Source organism: Varroa destructor, unplaced genomic scaffold (genome assembly GCF_002443255.2).
Source record: "Varroa destructor unplaced genomic scaffold, Vdes_3.0 BEIS01000006.1, whole genome shotgun sequence".
Classification (NCBI taxonomy): Eukaryota; Metazoa; Arthropoda; class Arachnida; order Mesostigmata; family Varroidae; genus Varroa; species Varroa destructor.
The window spans coordinates 12,809,899-12,824,691 of record NW_019211459.1 but is presented as its reverse complement, the minus strand read 5'-3'; the positions used below and the strand labels follow the sequence as shown (position 1 = coordinate 12,824,691).

The 14,793-nt window shown below is 43.1% G+C and overlaps 2 protein-coding genes across 7 annotated transcripts in view; one reads left to right on the top strand and one right to left on the bottom strand.

Annotated features, from left to right (window-relative positions):
• LOC111253097 (uncharacterized) overlaps nucleotides 1–14,793 on the top strand; it is a 45,260-nt gene that overhangs the window by 11,792 nt on the left and 18,675 nt on the right. The window lies entirely within an intron of this gene.
• Nucleotides 1,778–14,793, bottom strand: part of LOC111253103 (paired box protein Pax-6-like) — a 68,864-nt gene continuing 55,848 nt past the window's right edge. For 3 of the 5 annotated variants that reach the window (XM_086993457.1, XM_086993459.1, XM_022812037.2), the window contains exons 7-11: nucleotides 9,184–9,369; nucleotides 8,958–9,040; nucleotides 7,191–7,624; nucleotides 6,509–6,720; nucleotides 1,778–6,274 (exon numbers count right to left, since the gene is read on the bottom strand). In XM_086993457.1, coding sequence (XP_086849583.1) covers nucleotides 6,183–6,274; nucleotides 6,509–6,720; nucleotides 7,191–7,624; nucleotides 8,958–9,040; nucleotides 9,184–9,369 — 1,007 coding nt within the window. In that variant the 3' untranslated portion in view covers nucleotides 1,778–6,182. The remainder of the gene's footprint in view (nucleotides 6,275–6,508; nucleotides 6,721–7,190; nucleotides 7,625–8,957; nucleotides 9,041–9,183; nucleotides 9,370–14,793) is intronic. The other 2 variants (XM_086993458.1, XM_086993460.1) reach the window with 1 other exon arrangement.

The following is a 14,793-nucleotide window of genomic DNA, read 5'->3' as shown; positions in this document are numbered from 1 at the left end:
GTTGTGAACGTTTTTCTTGGTCGCGGATATGTCGAAAACTGCTGTATGTAGCAATCTATGAGACAAGTGAGCAACGATGGGGATTTTAAATGACACTTTTTATGTCCCTGTATGCCGAAAATATGCACGACTGTATGCGATACACTGACAGTTAAATAGAGAAGGTAATGAAAAATAAAAAATAACGCTAGAAATATAACCAATGAAAAAAGGGATAGTCTAATCGAATTGTCAGGTGTATGAGCTGCCGGAATAAAACAGCGGTTACAGCAAAGTAGCCATCAAAAACACACACAGAAGTCGAAAGGATAACGCGCGGAAATGTATCATGTGAACTTAGGAAGAAACACCCTGTAGAAACTTGACTTAGCTTGTATAATGTTGAAAGATTGATGCAAGTTGAACAACTGAAAACAACTGAAAAAATGATACCTATGTGATTTGGATGTTTGCAGCTGGTTGGAAAATGAAACAATTACTTTCAACTTGTTTCGACCGAGATCCACTGAGAAAGTGCACTTTGATCATATGTTTACAGAATCGTGTTGTATGCTTGATTTACTGATCGAAAACAAAAAATAAGTACAGTTTAGATGAATCTTAGAAACATGGCACGTCTAATATATGTAGAGTAGTAGGAACGAACTCTGCGGACATAGAAGCGAACTGAGAGAAGGTAATCGTGGAATGTAGAAAAATAAAAAAATGCGAAAGTATGTTAAAATGGAAATGGAGATGCACTGTTGGAGTGAAGAGACGGAGAGCAAAAAAAAAAGATGCGGAAATGCCTGACCGGCGTCGTAGAGAACATAAAAATAAGATAATTATATATTTTATATGAATAAAGAAAATAATACGTTAAATATGGCATTTTCATAATAAATCATAACGGAAAAAGAAAAATACGTATCAAAACACTCCTTGGAATCTGCATGCAGTCTTTTTCTTAAATTTCAATGAATCAAGACATTATGTGTAGTAGACCGTGTAATATATGCATATATTTTTTGTTTAGAAGGCTATATGGTATGTGTTTAACGAGGAAAATAACCTCAATTAAGAGAATGTGTTTTTTCAACCAGTTTAAGGAAAAGCCCGATTGGCAAACCTCAGTTCTTCCAATAAATTCAAGACACTAGTTTTTTTGTTAAAAAAAAAGTTGATCTATGGATATTTCATACACCTTTCACGACTATTTGAAGCTAGTTCTTTCATGGCCCATAGAATGAAAAGCTTTCAACTTTTTTTTGGCTACACAAGGCCTTGAGCGTGTGATAATTATAATAAGAACTAGATAAACTTAGTTGCGATATAAGCTTATTGTTTACACCTAAGCTTCGTCGGTTAGGGACACGGCGAAGTTACCGAAACTATTTTATAATTTTCTTCTGCAAGGGCTGCTAGAACTAGTGAGAAAAACGGATTTTCGACGTTTCGACAACCTAAACCTAGCTAACTTTATACTGAGCTAGCAAATGAGTGGTATCGAGATTGAAATTTCTTAAGAAATTAAGTCTAAAAGATCTTCGTGTAAAAGGGGTTTCAAGCATCAAACAAATGCTATATAACTCGAGAAACTTGATGTATTTGATCCATTACGTAATATATAGTACTGTAATATTAATAAAGCAAACAGTACAATAGATCGCAAATCCGTAGAAGTAACCGGCGAAAGATAGAGCTCGGAGAATTAGATAACGGGAATCACAAAGACTCCTTTGTTTCCACTTCGAACTTCCGCGGGTCCTGTCCAACTCATACAACGAGGCACATCATATGAATTTTGTATATTATTTTATTTTGAGATTTGTTGTTGTTGTTGTTTCTATTTATTCCATCGTCATCGTCATCATCCCCATTATCGATACCGGCAATATCGTGAGATAAATCTCACTTTCTTTTTTATTTCTTCTCTCTCGCATCAATTCTGTTTCTTTCGATCGCCAACGGGACGCGTTGTTTCGGTCGCCACGCTTATGTCCTTTCCAACAATAGTGTGTCTTCGTTCGTGACTGTTTGCTGCTACTCCTCATCTTTAATGCATGATTTTTTTTCAATTTTCTAGTTTGACGGTATGCATAATCTTGTGATTGCCTGCCGTACCTTCCATTTAATATGCGATACGTAGATCAGGCGGCGGCAGGAAAAGGACGGCCGTTTGCATTTCTTAGTGAAATCCTATTTTGATACCTTCCCATATTGTCCTGTTATGCCATGAAGTCATTCATAACTCACCCAACATCTTTTCGCCATCTTCCGGTGACTCACTCAAGCCTCTCGCATGTTGTCACTGCCGTTTGCCAGCACAGTCTTTTGGTTTTACAAGTCTTCAATTATGCTTCAATGTGTCCTAAATGAGTTTGGTGTTCCTTTGGCTTTTTCAGTCAGTTTTCTATTTCTGTTTATTACTATGTGTGTGTGTGTGTGTGTATGTGTGCGTGTGTATGCGCGAGTGTGTGTGTGAATGTGTGAATATGTGTGTTTGCGTGTCCCTGTAAATATGCGTGTTGAGAATTTTCTTCCTGCCATTCCTCTGCCTGGCTCACATATATTGATGTAGTAAATGTCAAGTTGCGTTTTTACAGTGTTATCGTATCATCTGGCTTCACATTTGTTTTATTACATGCGTTACTTATTGGATCTCTTTCCCTTCCCGTCTTTCTATTAAATATACACAGTTATGAATGGACTGGATTCGGTTTGAACTCAGGGTTCCTTCTTACGTCCTTCCTAACCTCAGGCTTGTTAGTCAAACAGCCTACATCGTTTTGCTGCCTTGTTTTGGTTGTCGTAGTAGCACTAGTAGCATTAATAACTTTGTTCGCATGTCTCAAGCAACGCTTAACGCTAGTATCGGACTTAACACTCGAAACACTTAATTAATAATTTCAATAATAGGTTTATTGTCGGTCGAAGTTCGGCCATCCGAATTTGAAGAATTTGATTATACAGAATGATTCCAGGAACTCCTATGGATGTTTTTCGCGCTACTCATCATTTTTTGATAGATAAATGTAACCGAAAAGGGTCACCTCGTTAAGCCTGTTTTGCCTTTCTAAGTGTCCAGTTGCTTTAGAACACTGAACGAGATTTATTAGGCAGTGGATAATTACTGAATTAAATCCGCTCTGTTATATATATTTTGGCTTCTTGGCAGAAATTACAGGATTGAAAAGTATTTTGCATGGTCATGTATGATGAGCATTTGATTTATAATTTGCCGCCTTACAAATTGGTTAATATGGATGGCACATTGTTATCAGTCTGGATCATTATTCAGTTTCGGAGAGAAATAGCCGTATCGCTGATTATTCAAGCCTTGGTATTTATTAATAGCCGAAAGCTAACTAGATGTACTTAGTCAGGAAAGGAGTAAAAGTTGAAATAATAATAATATTAGAAGCTGTAGTTAGTTATTTATACACATTATATAATAATCTTATAATATTATGTTGTTGTTAGTATCACCAGAATGTTGAGTGGGGAACGGGCTAGGTTAGACAAACTTCAGAAAGCGCACGCTCAGATCTTCATCGTTATTGTGCTGAATTGTTTGGATTAGAGCTCTATAACCGTATACATATATAATGCGACCTGGTCAGACTTGATGTTTTCAGGCGACATAAGTCCTTTTCTTAAAACTGGAAGCTGTTACATCAGCGATAACGCTTTAGGTCGCATCAAGGCTTAAATGAGTTTATGGTATCCAGACACTGCATAGGGCCGCAAACTGAAACACTAAAAGACGGTATTTGCCGTTTTCGAAAAAATACACAGAGCAAGTTTTGACAAAGTAGGTTTTTGCTCGAGCTAATTGGAAATCAACTGCAAGTACCGATTGGCCAGTCAATACCAAGTTAACACAAGTAATCAGCGCAGTTTTTACCGTGTTTTTTTGTGCGTCTCAAAACCTTTTTCTAAGCTAATTATCTTCTTTGGACGTGTACTCCCGTTTAATGTCATCAATCGACATCAGTATAATTAGCCGCTTTCTAACTTTTCTCTATCCCTTAATGTTCATGAGATTTGCACAGACCAAACCAAAAACAAGACACCTAAGACACGCCGTGCGCTAACTGTGAATTTCATTCTTTTCCTATCTTTGTTCCCCTACGTCTGACACGATTCCGATATTTGTGGACGCGCGAATCCTCGGCCATAATCCGGCAACACTTTGATCTTTGCGGACGTACCCGGCTTAGCCTCGATGTTATTAGCTATCTCCGTATCATTATTGTTAGACCTATACATGTGACTAGGGAAATATGACAACGTTATCGCCACCGTTTCACATATGTATATATAATGAACGCGGTCTAGGTAAACCAACTTGGTAGATAGCGAAAAGAAGTAAAGCGTTCTCCATATGAACAGGCAGTTGGATATATGCTTATATGCACGAGTACCAGCGATATCTCCCGTCGTGCTGGTCGACAGCTTCACCCTCATTTTCTTTGAACATGGCGGGCTTTGCTTGCATTGACTAGGCCGATGATTCGCGCGCGCGTACATTCAAATTTTCATTTGTTTCCCATTTTCTCTCTTCATATCGCTCATTATCGAAATTAGCCGCGTCTGTCATCGTTCTGAGTTACTTAATCATTCTCGTTCTTTACGTATTATGTAATGTACAGTTGAGTTACGTATGTTAGCTTTCACACGTCGACTATAGTCGACCTGCTTCTGCCTTTCATTCTTTGGAAACTTTCGGGCAACTACCGATACGATTTCTCTCGCCGCCAACATTAGGTGTTGTTTCTCCGTGTCAGCGGGAGCTTACACTTATATATTTTTCGTATATATTTATATACGGCATTCACGCTTGTCACTAGGATGACTTAGCGAGAGGAAGAAATAGAATATAAATTAATTTAATTATAATTATTTTATCCTGTTAACATGCTCATGTCAGCATGGTTTGTCTGTGTGTATGCATAATCACCTTCTTATTCTGGTATTTTTATTATTACTATTAGCATTATTAATATTATTATTATTATTATAATTTTTTTGCAACTCTCCCTCTCATTATTAGTTCTTTCGTATAATTAATTAGTTGGTTGTTTGTATTTAAGTACATGGACGTATTTGGTTTCTGCTTGTTTTTTTCTTGTTGCAAGGGGTTAAAGGGTGCGATGATTGGGTTTGGGTGGGGTCGGGAAAATCTAACTGACAGAGCGGCCGTACACTTAATGTAAGGTCGCTCCACGCAGGCGATACTTTGGGCGTTCTGTTCGTGTCATTTCGTGGGCATTACGTTAGCGGACGGGCTTGCAAAAAAGCAACCAATGAGGGGAATAGACATTTTTGAGGTAATCATAGCCATCACGCGAGCTTAACTCTGGTTAATAATGAAGTGCAGCGCTCGTGAATAGCGGCTAACTTGGTCGGCATGCTTCCTCGCCGCTCGAAGAATCTCATTCCCACTAAGCTTTATAAAGGGAACTGCGGGCGCGTTTTTATTCGTTCTGAAAATACAGTACTACGTCGCGGCCAACGTAAAACGACGCACATTTTATTACAGCATACCGTAAAGGCCATGTTGGCGGCGAGCAAGACCAGTGATATTCGGTGATACTTTTACATCATTTGTCAGCTGTCCACGTACCGATAGCGTGCTTTGACACTTTGCCACATCGTGAAGCACACTCTTGCTATTTGGGCTACGATGACTAAATTCAGAGAGCAGTTGGAGTACTTGAGGATACGAGGCATAGCTACGGGTCATGCAACTGCTTAGTTCATGCATGGTTCCGCTCGAAACAAAAAAATGACCTGCGGAGCTGGTTCGGCTTCACGCTTATCCTACGATAGAGCGAGCCTTGCACTGTTCATGCTTCGAACTTTTCCGTTTCCAGTTTCACAGTTATTGGTATTTCCGATCAATTTTTCTTGAACTTGAGCGACAATAATTACTAAAGCCCTGTTTCGGTATTACTTGTTGTTCTGACAAGCCGTGCTACCTTATTTCGTTCATTGGCAAGTTAACTGCCACGGTGCTGACCGCCGCTTGGTAATTCCACGTACGACGTCGAGCGTCGTGCGCGCTTCCAATGGCTTCGATGTTTACTTGCAACGTTTGCAACAGTTTCTTTGTTGCAGCTGTATTTTTCAGGATTACTTGAGTCGACATCGTTGTCGTTGTTGCCTGCATCTCATCATCATATATAATAGTTCAAATTTTATTGAAGACGAGACCAGTAGCTGGCAGGCGTGAGATCGCTCGCTTCCCCCGGGACTTGGACGGGCACTGATACGCCGGCGGAAATCACCCCTGCAATTAATCAGAAAGAACCAATACCCGCTCAGTTTAAATGTTAGCGTCAATATGGATGACAAGTAATTTTCTATTAATAGTACAAAAAAGAAACGATATATAGTTGATTTTAGCGAGTTGCTATATTGATCGAGTCAACGTTTACTATTGAAGTGAGCTAGAAGATTGTTAATAATATGAATATATTAAACATCTCAAATAAATATCTCCCACGATTGCTTCCATTTTTACCTGTGCTAGCAGTGTTAGAGGGCGGCGAATTGACGGACGGAAACTGGGGCGCGCCTACAGACCCGGACGAGCCGTGTTGGCCGTGTCCGCGTTGGACTGACCCGTAGAGCGAGTCGTAGGTTCGGTGACCGTGCCCCGTAATATACGAATTCTGTTGCAAACAAGCATTGCCCATTGGCCCACTACCATACGCCGTGAACTGTGAGATCGAACTGCAGAATGTCATTGCGACACAAACGAATGTCTTCATTAGAAGTCGAAGTGGGTTAGATCAAGGGGCCTGTGCTGGTAAAGACTAGTGGCTGCCCAAAGTTCAGACAGGCGTTCCATTCATACTCAGTTTCATTTAGTATCAGAGACTCACTACACAAAACGATTATTTTTAACAATAGTTCCTTTGTGACATTACCACTAAGTTTTCACAAATTTAGTTCTTGAATGATATAACAACTAACATTTCGTTGAGCGGCTATTTAAGTACCTGAGCTCTCTAAGCGTGAGTACATACAAACAAGAGCAGGATCGATACAAGGTAACCTAGCCTTCTTCACCAACAGATTAGACGATATTCTCTTCTACAGCTTGAACTCTTTCCAGCATGGCTACACCATGTCTACCTAAAAACGTTTAGTAGACACATAGATACACACGTGTCTATGTACGTGTAAAGAAAAACACGCACCCATAGCTATCGTGACCGATGTGCGGATGGTTGTAGAGATTAGCAAAGCCTCCAGCCGTGGCCGGATTGAGTTGGCCCGCCGAAGCAGGTCCGCGAGGCGGCGAAGCGGATAACGGTTCAAGTGCCGTCTGCAGCGCCGAGTTCGGGGTGCGTCCATTTGTGGCGCTAGGCGCAGCGGCTAACAGCGATACCGAGACGCTTGACATGTTGTTGATGAGACTGCTGTGCGGACTGCCTGCGGTCGCGGCTGCAGCGGTTGCGGCCGCTGTGCTCAATGCGAGCGGAGGCGAATCGGCCGCCGCGTGTTCGTGATCCGTCAGACTGACAGCGCTTGCCACGCTAGCGGCGCTGGCAGCCGGTGACGCTTCGGGGCCCCGCTGGTTCCGCAGTTTCTCTTCACGTCGCCACTTCGCTCGTCGGTTCGAAAACCACACCTGTTTTGATGAATGGTGAATAAATGAAAGCAAAAAAAAGATTAAGACATAAGAAGATACTCCGCTAGTCAAGATAGCAAATCTAACAAGAATATGTAATAAAAAGAGCTTTTTTTATTCAACATTGGTTGTGTAGTATATGTCACTTGCGGGATTTGAACCACCGATCCCATCCCCGCCCGCTTTAAAATTACCGACGACAATAATAATTTTCGCAATCACATGTAAAACAGACACATAATGCAGCAAATGCGTATGGTAATAACGATAACTAGAAGTTAGTAGGGCTAGATATCAGCCGCATCGGTTTCATCCTCTACGTCTAGCCTTACTACAGCATAATATTGTACCCGTTCATATACATAGATTAATAGTCGCTAATAGTCATTGAAGCAGTATATGTTTGCATCATGTGGGGGTGTGCATGGACCAAACTTTGTTAATGATCACCGCATCGGCAGGCCGCGCATTCACCCCCCTGTCTCCATCAACTGACCGTATAACTGGCCCCTGGGTTGAGGTAAGCGATAATGCCATAGAAAGGAGTAAAGGGCGAGCCACGAGACTGGGTCTGTGTTGGAGGACGTTTTAGGAAAAGAAAATGCCAGCGACTGCCGGGTTTCGACTGCTTTCGCGTCGGAGTCTCTCCCACACGCGGCTTGCGAAGCTGATGGCGATGGGAGTCTCTTGTGGCCGACTAACACCGCGAACAACGGTCAATCCGAGCAACCATCATCATTAAGGGAGAAAGCGAGCTTTTACGGATGGCAGCCAAGAGCAAAGGCGATCAGGAGAAGCTAAACTGGTAACGGGCATGACGCTCTTCATTCGATCAAGGGAAATGGGGGAGCTCGGTTTCCTGAACTTCCATTGAATCGCCAATTCTCACTAGGGGGTTGTCGGGCCAAGGGTGAAGCCGCCCCACGTATAGGGAGAGTTTATGGGTAAAGCAATTATCAAGGGCTGTGTCGTCCCGGACGTAGCGGCCACGCCGGTTAGCTCAATGTATCAGCGGTTGTTTCCCAGCAGAATGAAAACCATTGGAAAGGATTTCCCGGCTTAGTTTGGATAATACCGCAGGGTACTGGCCTTGCGGGGCGGTAAGCCACACCAGTTTGGTTGTGTATTGAGGCACGCGTGGAAAAAGGCAATGTCAAATATACGATCCCCGAGGTTGCAGGAGTCTATTTCGTAATCAAATCTGCGGTCGTATTTGACGGTGCCAATTAATGAATGGAGACAATTGAACAAAAATAACATGATCATCCTAAGATAATACGTCCTTGCAAAAGAAGGTAACGTGATTTGACTCAGTAGCCTACTATTTACTAACCTGAATTCTTGCTTCGGGAAGGTCAATCTTGCCTGCTAACCGCTCCCTAGCAAACACGTCAGGATAGTGAGTTCTTTCGAATTCTGCAAGAACAACAAATAGATATTTCATTAGAGCAAGTTATTGTTGAAAAAGCTTATCTATCTATAAGGGTTACTGCTCATTGTCGTTGGTTGATTGAACGGCCTGTGCACACGTTATATTCTTATAATCACCAGTTGCGTACCCTTTTCGAGTGCGTCGATTTGATCCATCGTGAAGGAAGTACGGTTCCGCTGAAGCTTTCGTTTGAGACGAAGACGCGCTGCGGCTTCATCGCTAACCGCCGACCCAAGTGAGTCGCCGTCCAAACTGCTCGCATCTCCCGCTGCCGAGCCGCCGCAGTCCAGATCGCTATCGCATAGGTCTTCTGCTATAATTCAGAAAGCAATAAACATACAAAACCATGTATATTACAAAAAATTGACAATACAGATATTGACCATGTATCTCTGAATTGCTGATTAGAAAAACTGGGTAGCGCTATGATTTAGTGCAGTAGTCCATCGAAACAATACGGAAAAAGTTCTCGTAGAGATGGGATTAATTAGCAGGTCGCAAAGTGCGTGTTCAACGTCCATGCTAAATACTTGAGCATAAGTGTGTATAAGGTCTGCAGGTAAGCAGGACGTGGTAGCGGGTCGAGCGATAGTATAATCAGCTTGCACTTTCGTATACCATCTTTCAGCCCACCGTACGACTGGCATCTACCCTGTATTTAACTTACTTCTATTTACTAGGTTATCGAAAAGCTACTGCTAGTTTTTCCAGCTAGACGGCTTAAGTCACATATCTGAGGCAAAATGAACCACGACGGGTCATCATTGGTGTGATTGGAAGCTGAGATTTGAAAGTAGTCGAAGGATGCTCTTTGTAGTGGCAGATCCATGGCAAAAAAAGTTGATAAAATTGTTGCGCAGGTTGGGCAAGACTAACCGTCAGTAGCCATACCATCGCCAACGAGCTAAACATTCGTTAGCAAACAGCTTGAAATCATACGAAAAAAACTGGCTATAAAGACAAGCTTGATGTTTAAATGGCACATAAACTTACTCGATCATTATGTCCATTCGTGGAGTTCTTGGGAAACGCAACAATATCGAGCCATTCCTAAAGCTGTGTAAAATATGCTCTACAACCTGTGGCAAACCCCGTACTGATGCGGGAGAATATGATACTCTGTGTTCGGTGAAATTGGAAACGAATCGTGCATTAAGAGCAGCTGGTGCCGGCCAATAAATCGATTAATTCGGACTTCTTTTATAAGCAATTAAGAAAATCACAAAAAAAACATTTGGAAAAACATCGATCAGGGTGAGTAAAGAGAAAAAAAAATTGTCTTCCAGCCCGAAAAAAGCCAGAGAGCTTAGATCTTCACATACCCAACAAAAAACGGGAGAACTTGAATGGAAAACTTTAATACATTCGCCATATAGTCCGGATCTTGCGCTTTCACTTTCTTCGGTCTCTGCAGAACTCCCCTGATGCTGCTAATTTAATTTCAATAGAAGGATGCAAGAATCACTAGTCCCAATGTTTCGCCTAAAAATTATAGAGCGAACATGGCGCATAGCGTTTCCATTTACATTGTTTTAAGATATGAAAAATTATAGTATTTTTTTGTAATTTTTACTTGAAAATTGATAACGACTTTTCGACCACCCAACATCAATCAGTTCTTACGTATTTATCCTTGCTCGCAGTGGTTAAACCTTTATATATAAAAATCAACGATACAATCTAATGATGAGTATATTTAAACATTCAACATATAGTTTGTGTTATATGGGTTATGCGAGTTTTTTTTGAGTTTATAAAGCGAATTTAAGAGATTTGTCAGATGTCCTATAGACGGTAATAAGGAGCAATAATCGTGATAATACTTTTCACAACTCTCACACATCTGGAAGACCTGCATGAGTCGTCAAGCTCATTTCCTACAGCGCTTATGGTAGAATCCACGCACAGCAAACCGAACAACGACGGGTTTGTTTTTGCCACTCGTTGTTTTCTGTTGCACAGAAGTAAGAAAACTGCCCACCCAAGAATATGATTACGATGTTTGGGAATTATGCTTGTCGCTCAGCTCAGCTTCTGAAAAACATTTTGTAGCATAGCCTCTCCTGTATAGTCCTTTTCCTTCAAGTCCCTCATTCAGTCCGCGATTCATGTTTGCAGCGAAAGTCTCATTTAGCTTTACCTAGCTTGCAGAATACATGCGCTCGTACACTCAGTATAGAATAATTACTCTAAGATATAGAGGATAATTAAGGTGCCTCTTGACGGCTATAATTATCGTTGTGCTCACATTTAGGACAATGTTAAAAATAGTTACTTAACTGACATATTTAAGCTCAGAAGGTTTCTTACAACGCTTTCACATTCCTACAAGAGTTTGTTTCATAAACAAAAAAAAAAAAAAAAAAAAGTAATAAAAATAACAGTGCAGATTCAGTATTCCTTAACAGTTAAGCATTACTACGCTCAGAAGCAAGAGGCGCAACGATAATATATAATTTGTCAAACTTGAACAATAAAGTTACACACTGTAATATCCAAAATGAAGTTGCGTTTATACAGCTACTCTCGTTGCTGTAGTAAGCAGTCACATAACCCCCAGAATTCTCGGTTTAGCACGAATTTTTTTCCCGTTTCCTCCTTAATATATGTTTAAAAGGGCTTTGTCTGATATGACGTTCCATCAAAACTTGTTGTTCTGGGAATCTTTAAAGTGAAAACCTCTGCCTCAGCCATGCGGATTGGAAGAAAGGCATCACCGACCCGGCAGAGCTGTCCGGTGAATTTAAATTTGGAAGTTTGGAAGAAAATGCAGGATTTAGAGTGTGGCAGCCGTTTGAAGGAGCAAGTCGAAGGGGCCGAGAGGACTCTAAAGTTTGCGTTGCACATAGGAACCGAAAAGAGCTGGTGGGACGGCGACCTGAGAAACCCAGAATCTGTCGCTATGACCAGTTGCTTGTCGGTGTCATTTAATGAACTCGCCCCAGGCTGCTTGAGTCAGGCTAGACTCGAATGATTTCAACATAGTTTCAACCTGCAATGCATCCGAGGGCGCTGCTAGCTATAGCCAACTACTAGGATACGTAAGGGTAGCGACAGATCGAAAGCTTTTAACAAAGAGTTGTGACAAAAAAAGCTAGAATTTGAGAAAACATTTAATTATTGTTTGCGTATGCATTCTGTTTCCCAACAATCATGTCAGCACGATATCTCAAACCCGTCAACTATTCGATATCACTTCGTAAACCCAGCTTCGTAGGTTCCACAAACAAAAATCGATCTCCACAAACCCATGAAGTATAATATTATATGATAGAATTCGGCTCCGCGCGATCTAATCTCATTTTTCCAAGTAACAGAGCTTGTGGTGCGTGAACACTCCCTTTTTTTTAATTAACCCAAACAGGTACAGTATTATCTAGCCGCTAACAACCATGGCGTTATTCATACTATCCCGCATAAACTGACTCGTAATCTTTTCGTTTTTATGTTTAGCTCTCACCGCCCTATTTACATACAACGCACCGGTCGTATTCCGCACACCGCTGTATATCAATGTCGTGCTTAGAGAAATCGACGCAAACAACAACGGAGAGCGCGAACGCCGGGGGCGAGTTGTACCACTGCCACATATCGGTTATATGCTAGTATGCGGCGCTCTTACCGCTGTTGGCGAGCTTATTTCTGCTTAGAACTAGTGTCGGCCAATGCACCTGCGTCGGATTGTAGTTTTATCGACAACATGACAATTTCTACTAAAGAAAATGGTAGTGAAAGTGATGCTGACAACGGCGGCACTCTTCGCAGTGGTGGAGCACCAGCGTTGACGATAGCACGATCGCATATGGTCATATTGCCGCAGTAAACAAAGACGAAAGCAGCGACAGCGAATTCAGTGGGGACGACATTAATTACGGTGCCGGGCAAACTGACATTGCAGAGGCCGATTATTGAAACGTTTGCTGTGACGAAGATGAGTAAACAGACTGGCGAGATTAGAGCATCTAGGCGTTAGCAACAGTCGGTGACGAAAGGCACTTGGCCGTTCCAACACGCAATGATAAAGCTGCCCCTTCACAACATCGTGTCGAATGCCCGCCGTTCTGCTGTGGCTCGCAGTGGATGAATACCAAGGCGGGCAGAAGAGCGTCGAGCAGGGCTTCAGGCTTCCTCTGGAACCTCGCTGTTACGGAGTAAGCGAGCCGTCTTCAGTCTCTGCCGTCTGCTGAAGGAATGTATATCTTGAGATAGCGGCGGATTTTCCATCGACACTAGCGCCCCTGGCGGTGCGACGAAAAATACGGCTGAGGGTAGAAAGAAGTAGTCGCAGACAGGAAACGAGGCCGCTAAGACATTCGGATGGGTGATGCGAACAAGAACCCGTGAAAGAAGAAGGAAGAGAAAAGTGGAAAATAAAGAACCGAGAAAGGAACTACTCTGGCAGCAAACAACGAGAGAACTATGGGTTAATACATGAGTGGTGCTGCTGCTGTCCTCTCCGCCAGCGGCAGCAATGAGGACTGATTGGTCGATGACGAGACGATGCGAATCCGACGAGGCCAGCGCTGCTTACAGGACTAGTAGAAGCAGTAGCATAGTGGCCATAGTGTTCGTGCTTTTGCTGATAACTGAAGACCATGACCGAGCTAGCCGAAATAGACAGAGTCAACGAGTAGTTGTGGAGCCTATTCGGACACCGTGGGCAGCTTGTCCCATGCACCCTGAACCTTACGAGTCGACAGACCGACCTTCTTTTCTAGTGGAAAAGTCTGTTTTGCTTGCTTATCAAATCCCCTATACCCAAACCTTGTGTCGCTCCTATGCTAGCCCACCACCACCTTTGGCTGCATTGCACGCTTGGCCCGCCTTCGCCGTTCGCCCGGGGGGGCGGGAGGGGGGCAAATGGCAGAGTTTGTCTTAGGTTTTTCTTCGTTTTCCTTGGTAGCAGCCGGTCACCCTCTTCTCAAGTCTTCCCTTGTAGCACACTTGTGTGTTCTGCCTCCCGGGTAATGTTGTCGCGCCGTCTATGATAACTGCAACGTGACATTCTATCAGCGCTCACCCAGCCAGACAGCGAAGCAAACGGCTAGTCAGCAGACTCTATAGCTACGATCGGTTGTCTGCGCTAGCTAAAGCCTGCCTGCCTGCCTGCAGATCTGCTGTAATGGAAAGCAGGCCTTTCTGCAAAGCTGCTTCGTGTCCCGTTACCATTTGAGTCAAGCTTTCTTGGTTGCCCCTTTGGTTAGTTCCTAGCTGGGCTTTCTACCTAACTGCCTGGCGAACAGGCGGCACAGTAGTGTCTAACCGTCCGGTTAGCGGTAGCACTACAACCAACAGCGCCGAGCCAAGCCGACGCTACTCGTCAGACTTCGGTGACCAGCGGAGCCAAGCCTCTCTCGTTTTCTCCTTCCGCGTTTGCCCCTATCAGCTTGCCAGCGCCGACGAGATGGGCTGCTTCGCGCACCCAATCTCCTTACACTTGTGTTACCCTAACCATCGTCTGCCCCAGCCTGAAGTCGTTCCCCGCAGCGGTGCCCCCACCAAGTCTCCCCATTACAGGACCTGCTTCGCCTTGGCCCCTACACTATTCCAACCCAAAGTGGTTCTTCCTCCCAAACCGACCAACAACTGCGCCCCGACCGCTCCTTGCATGATAGTGGGCCCGCCCCGTCAGCTCGCCTCGGTGGGCTCTCATTATTATTGCCATAGCAACCGAAGGACCCTTTTAGATAGGCGCTACAACAGAGGTCTGTGGCGGCCGCTGCTCCCCGTTGCCGCC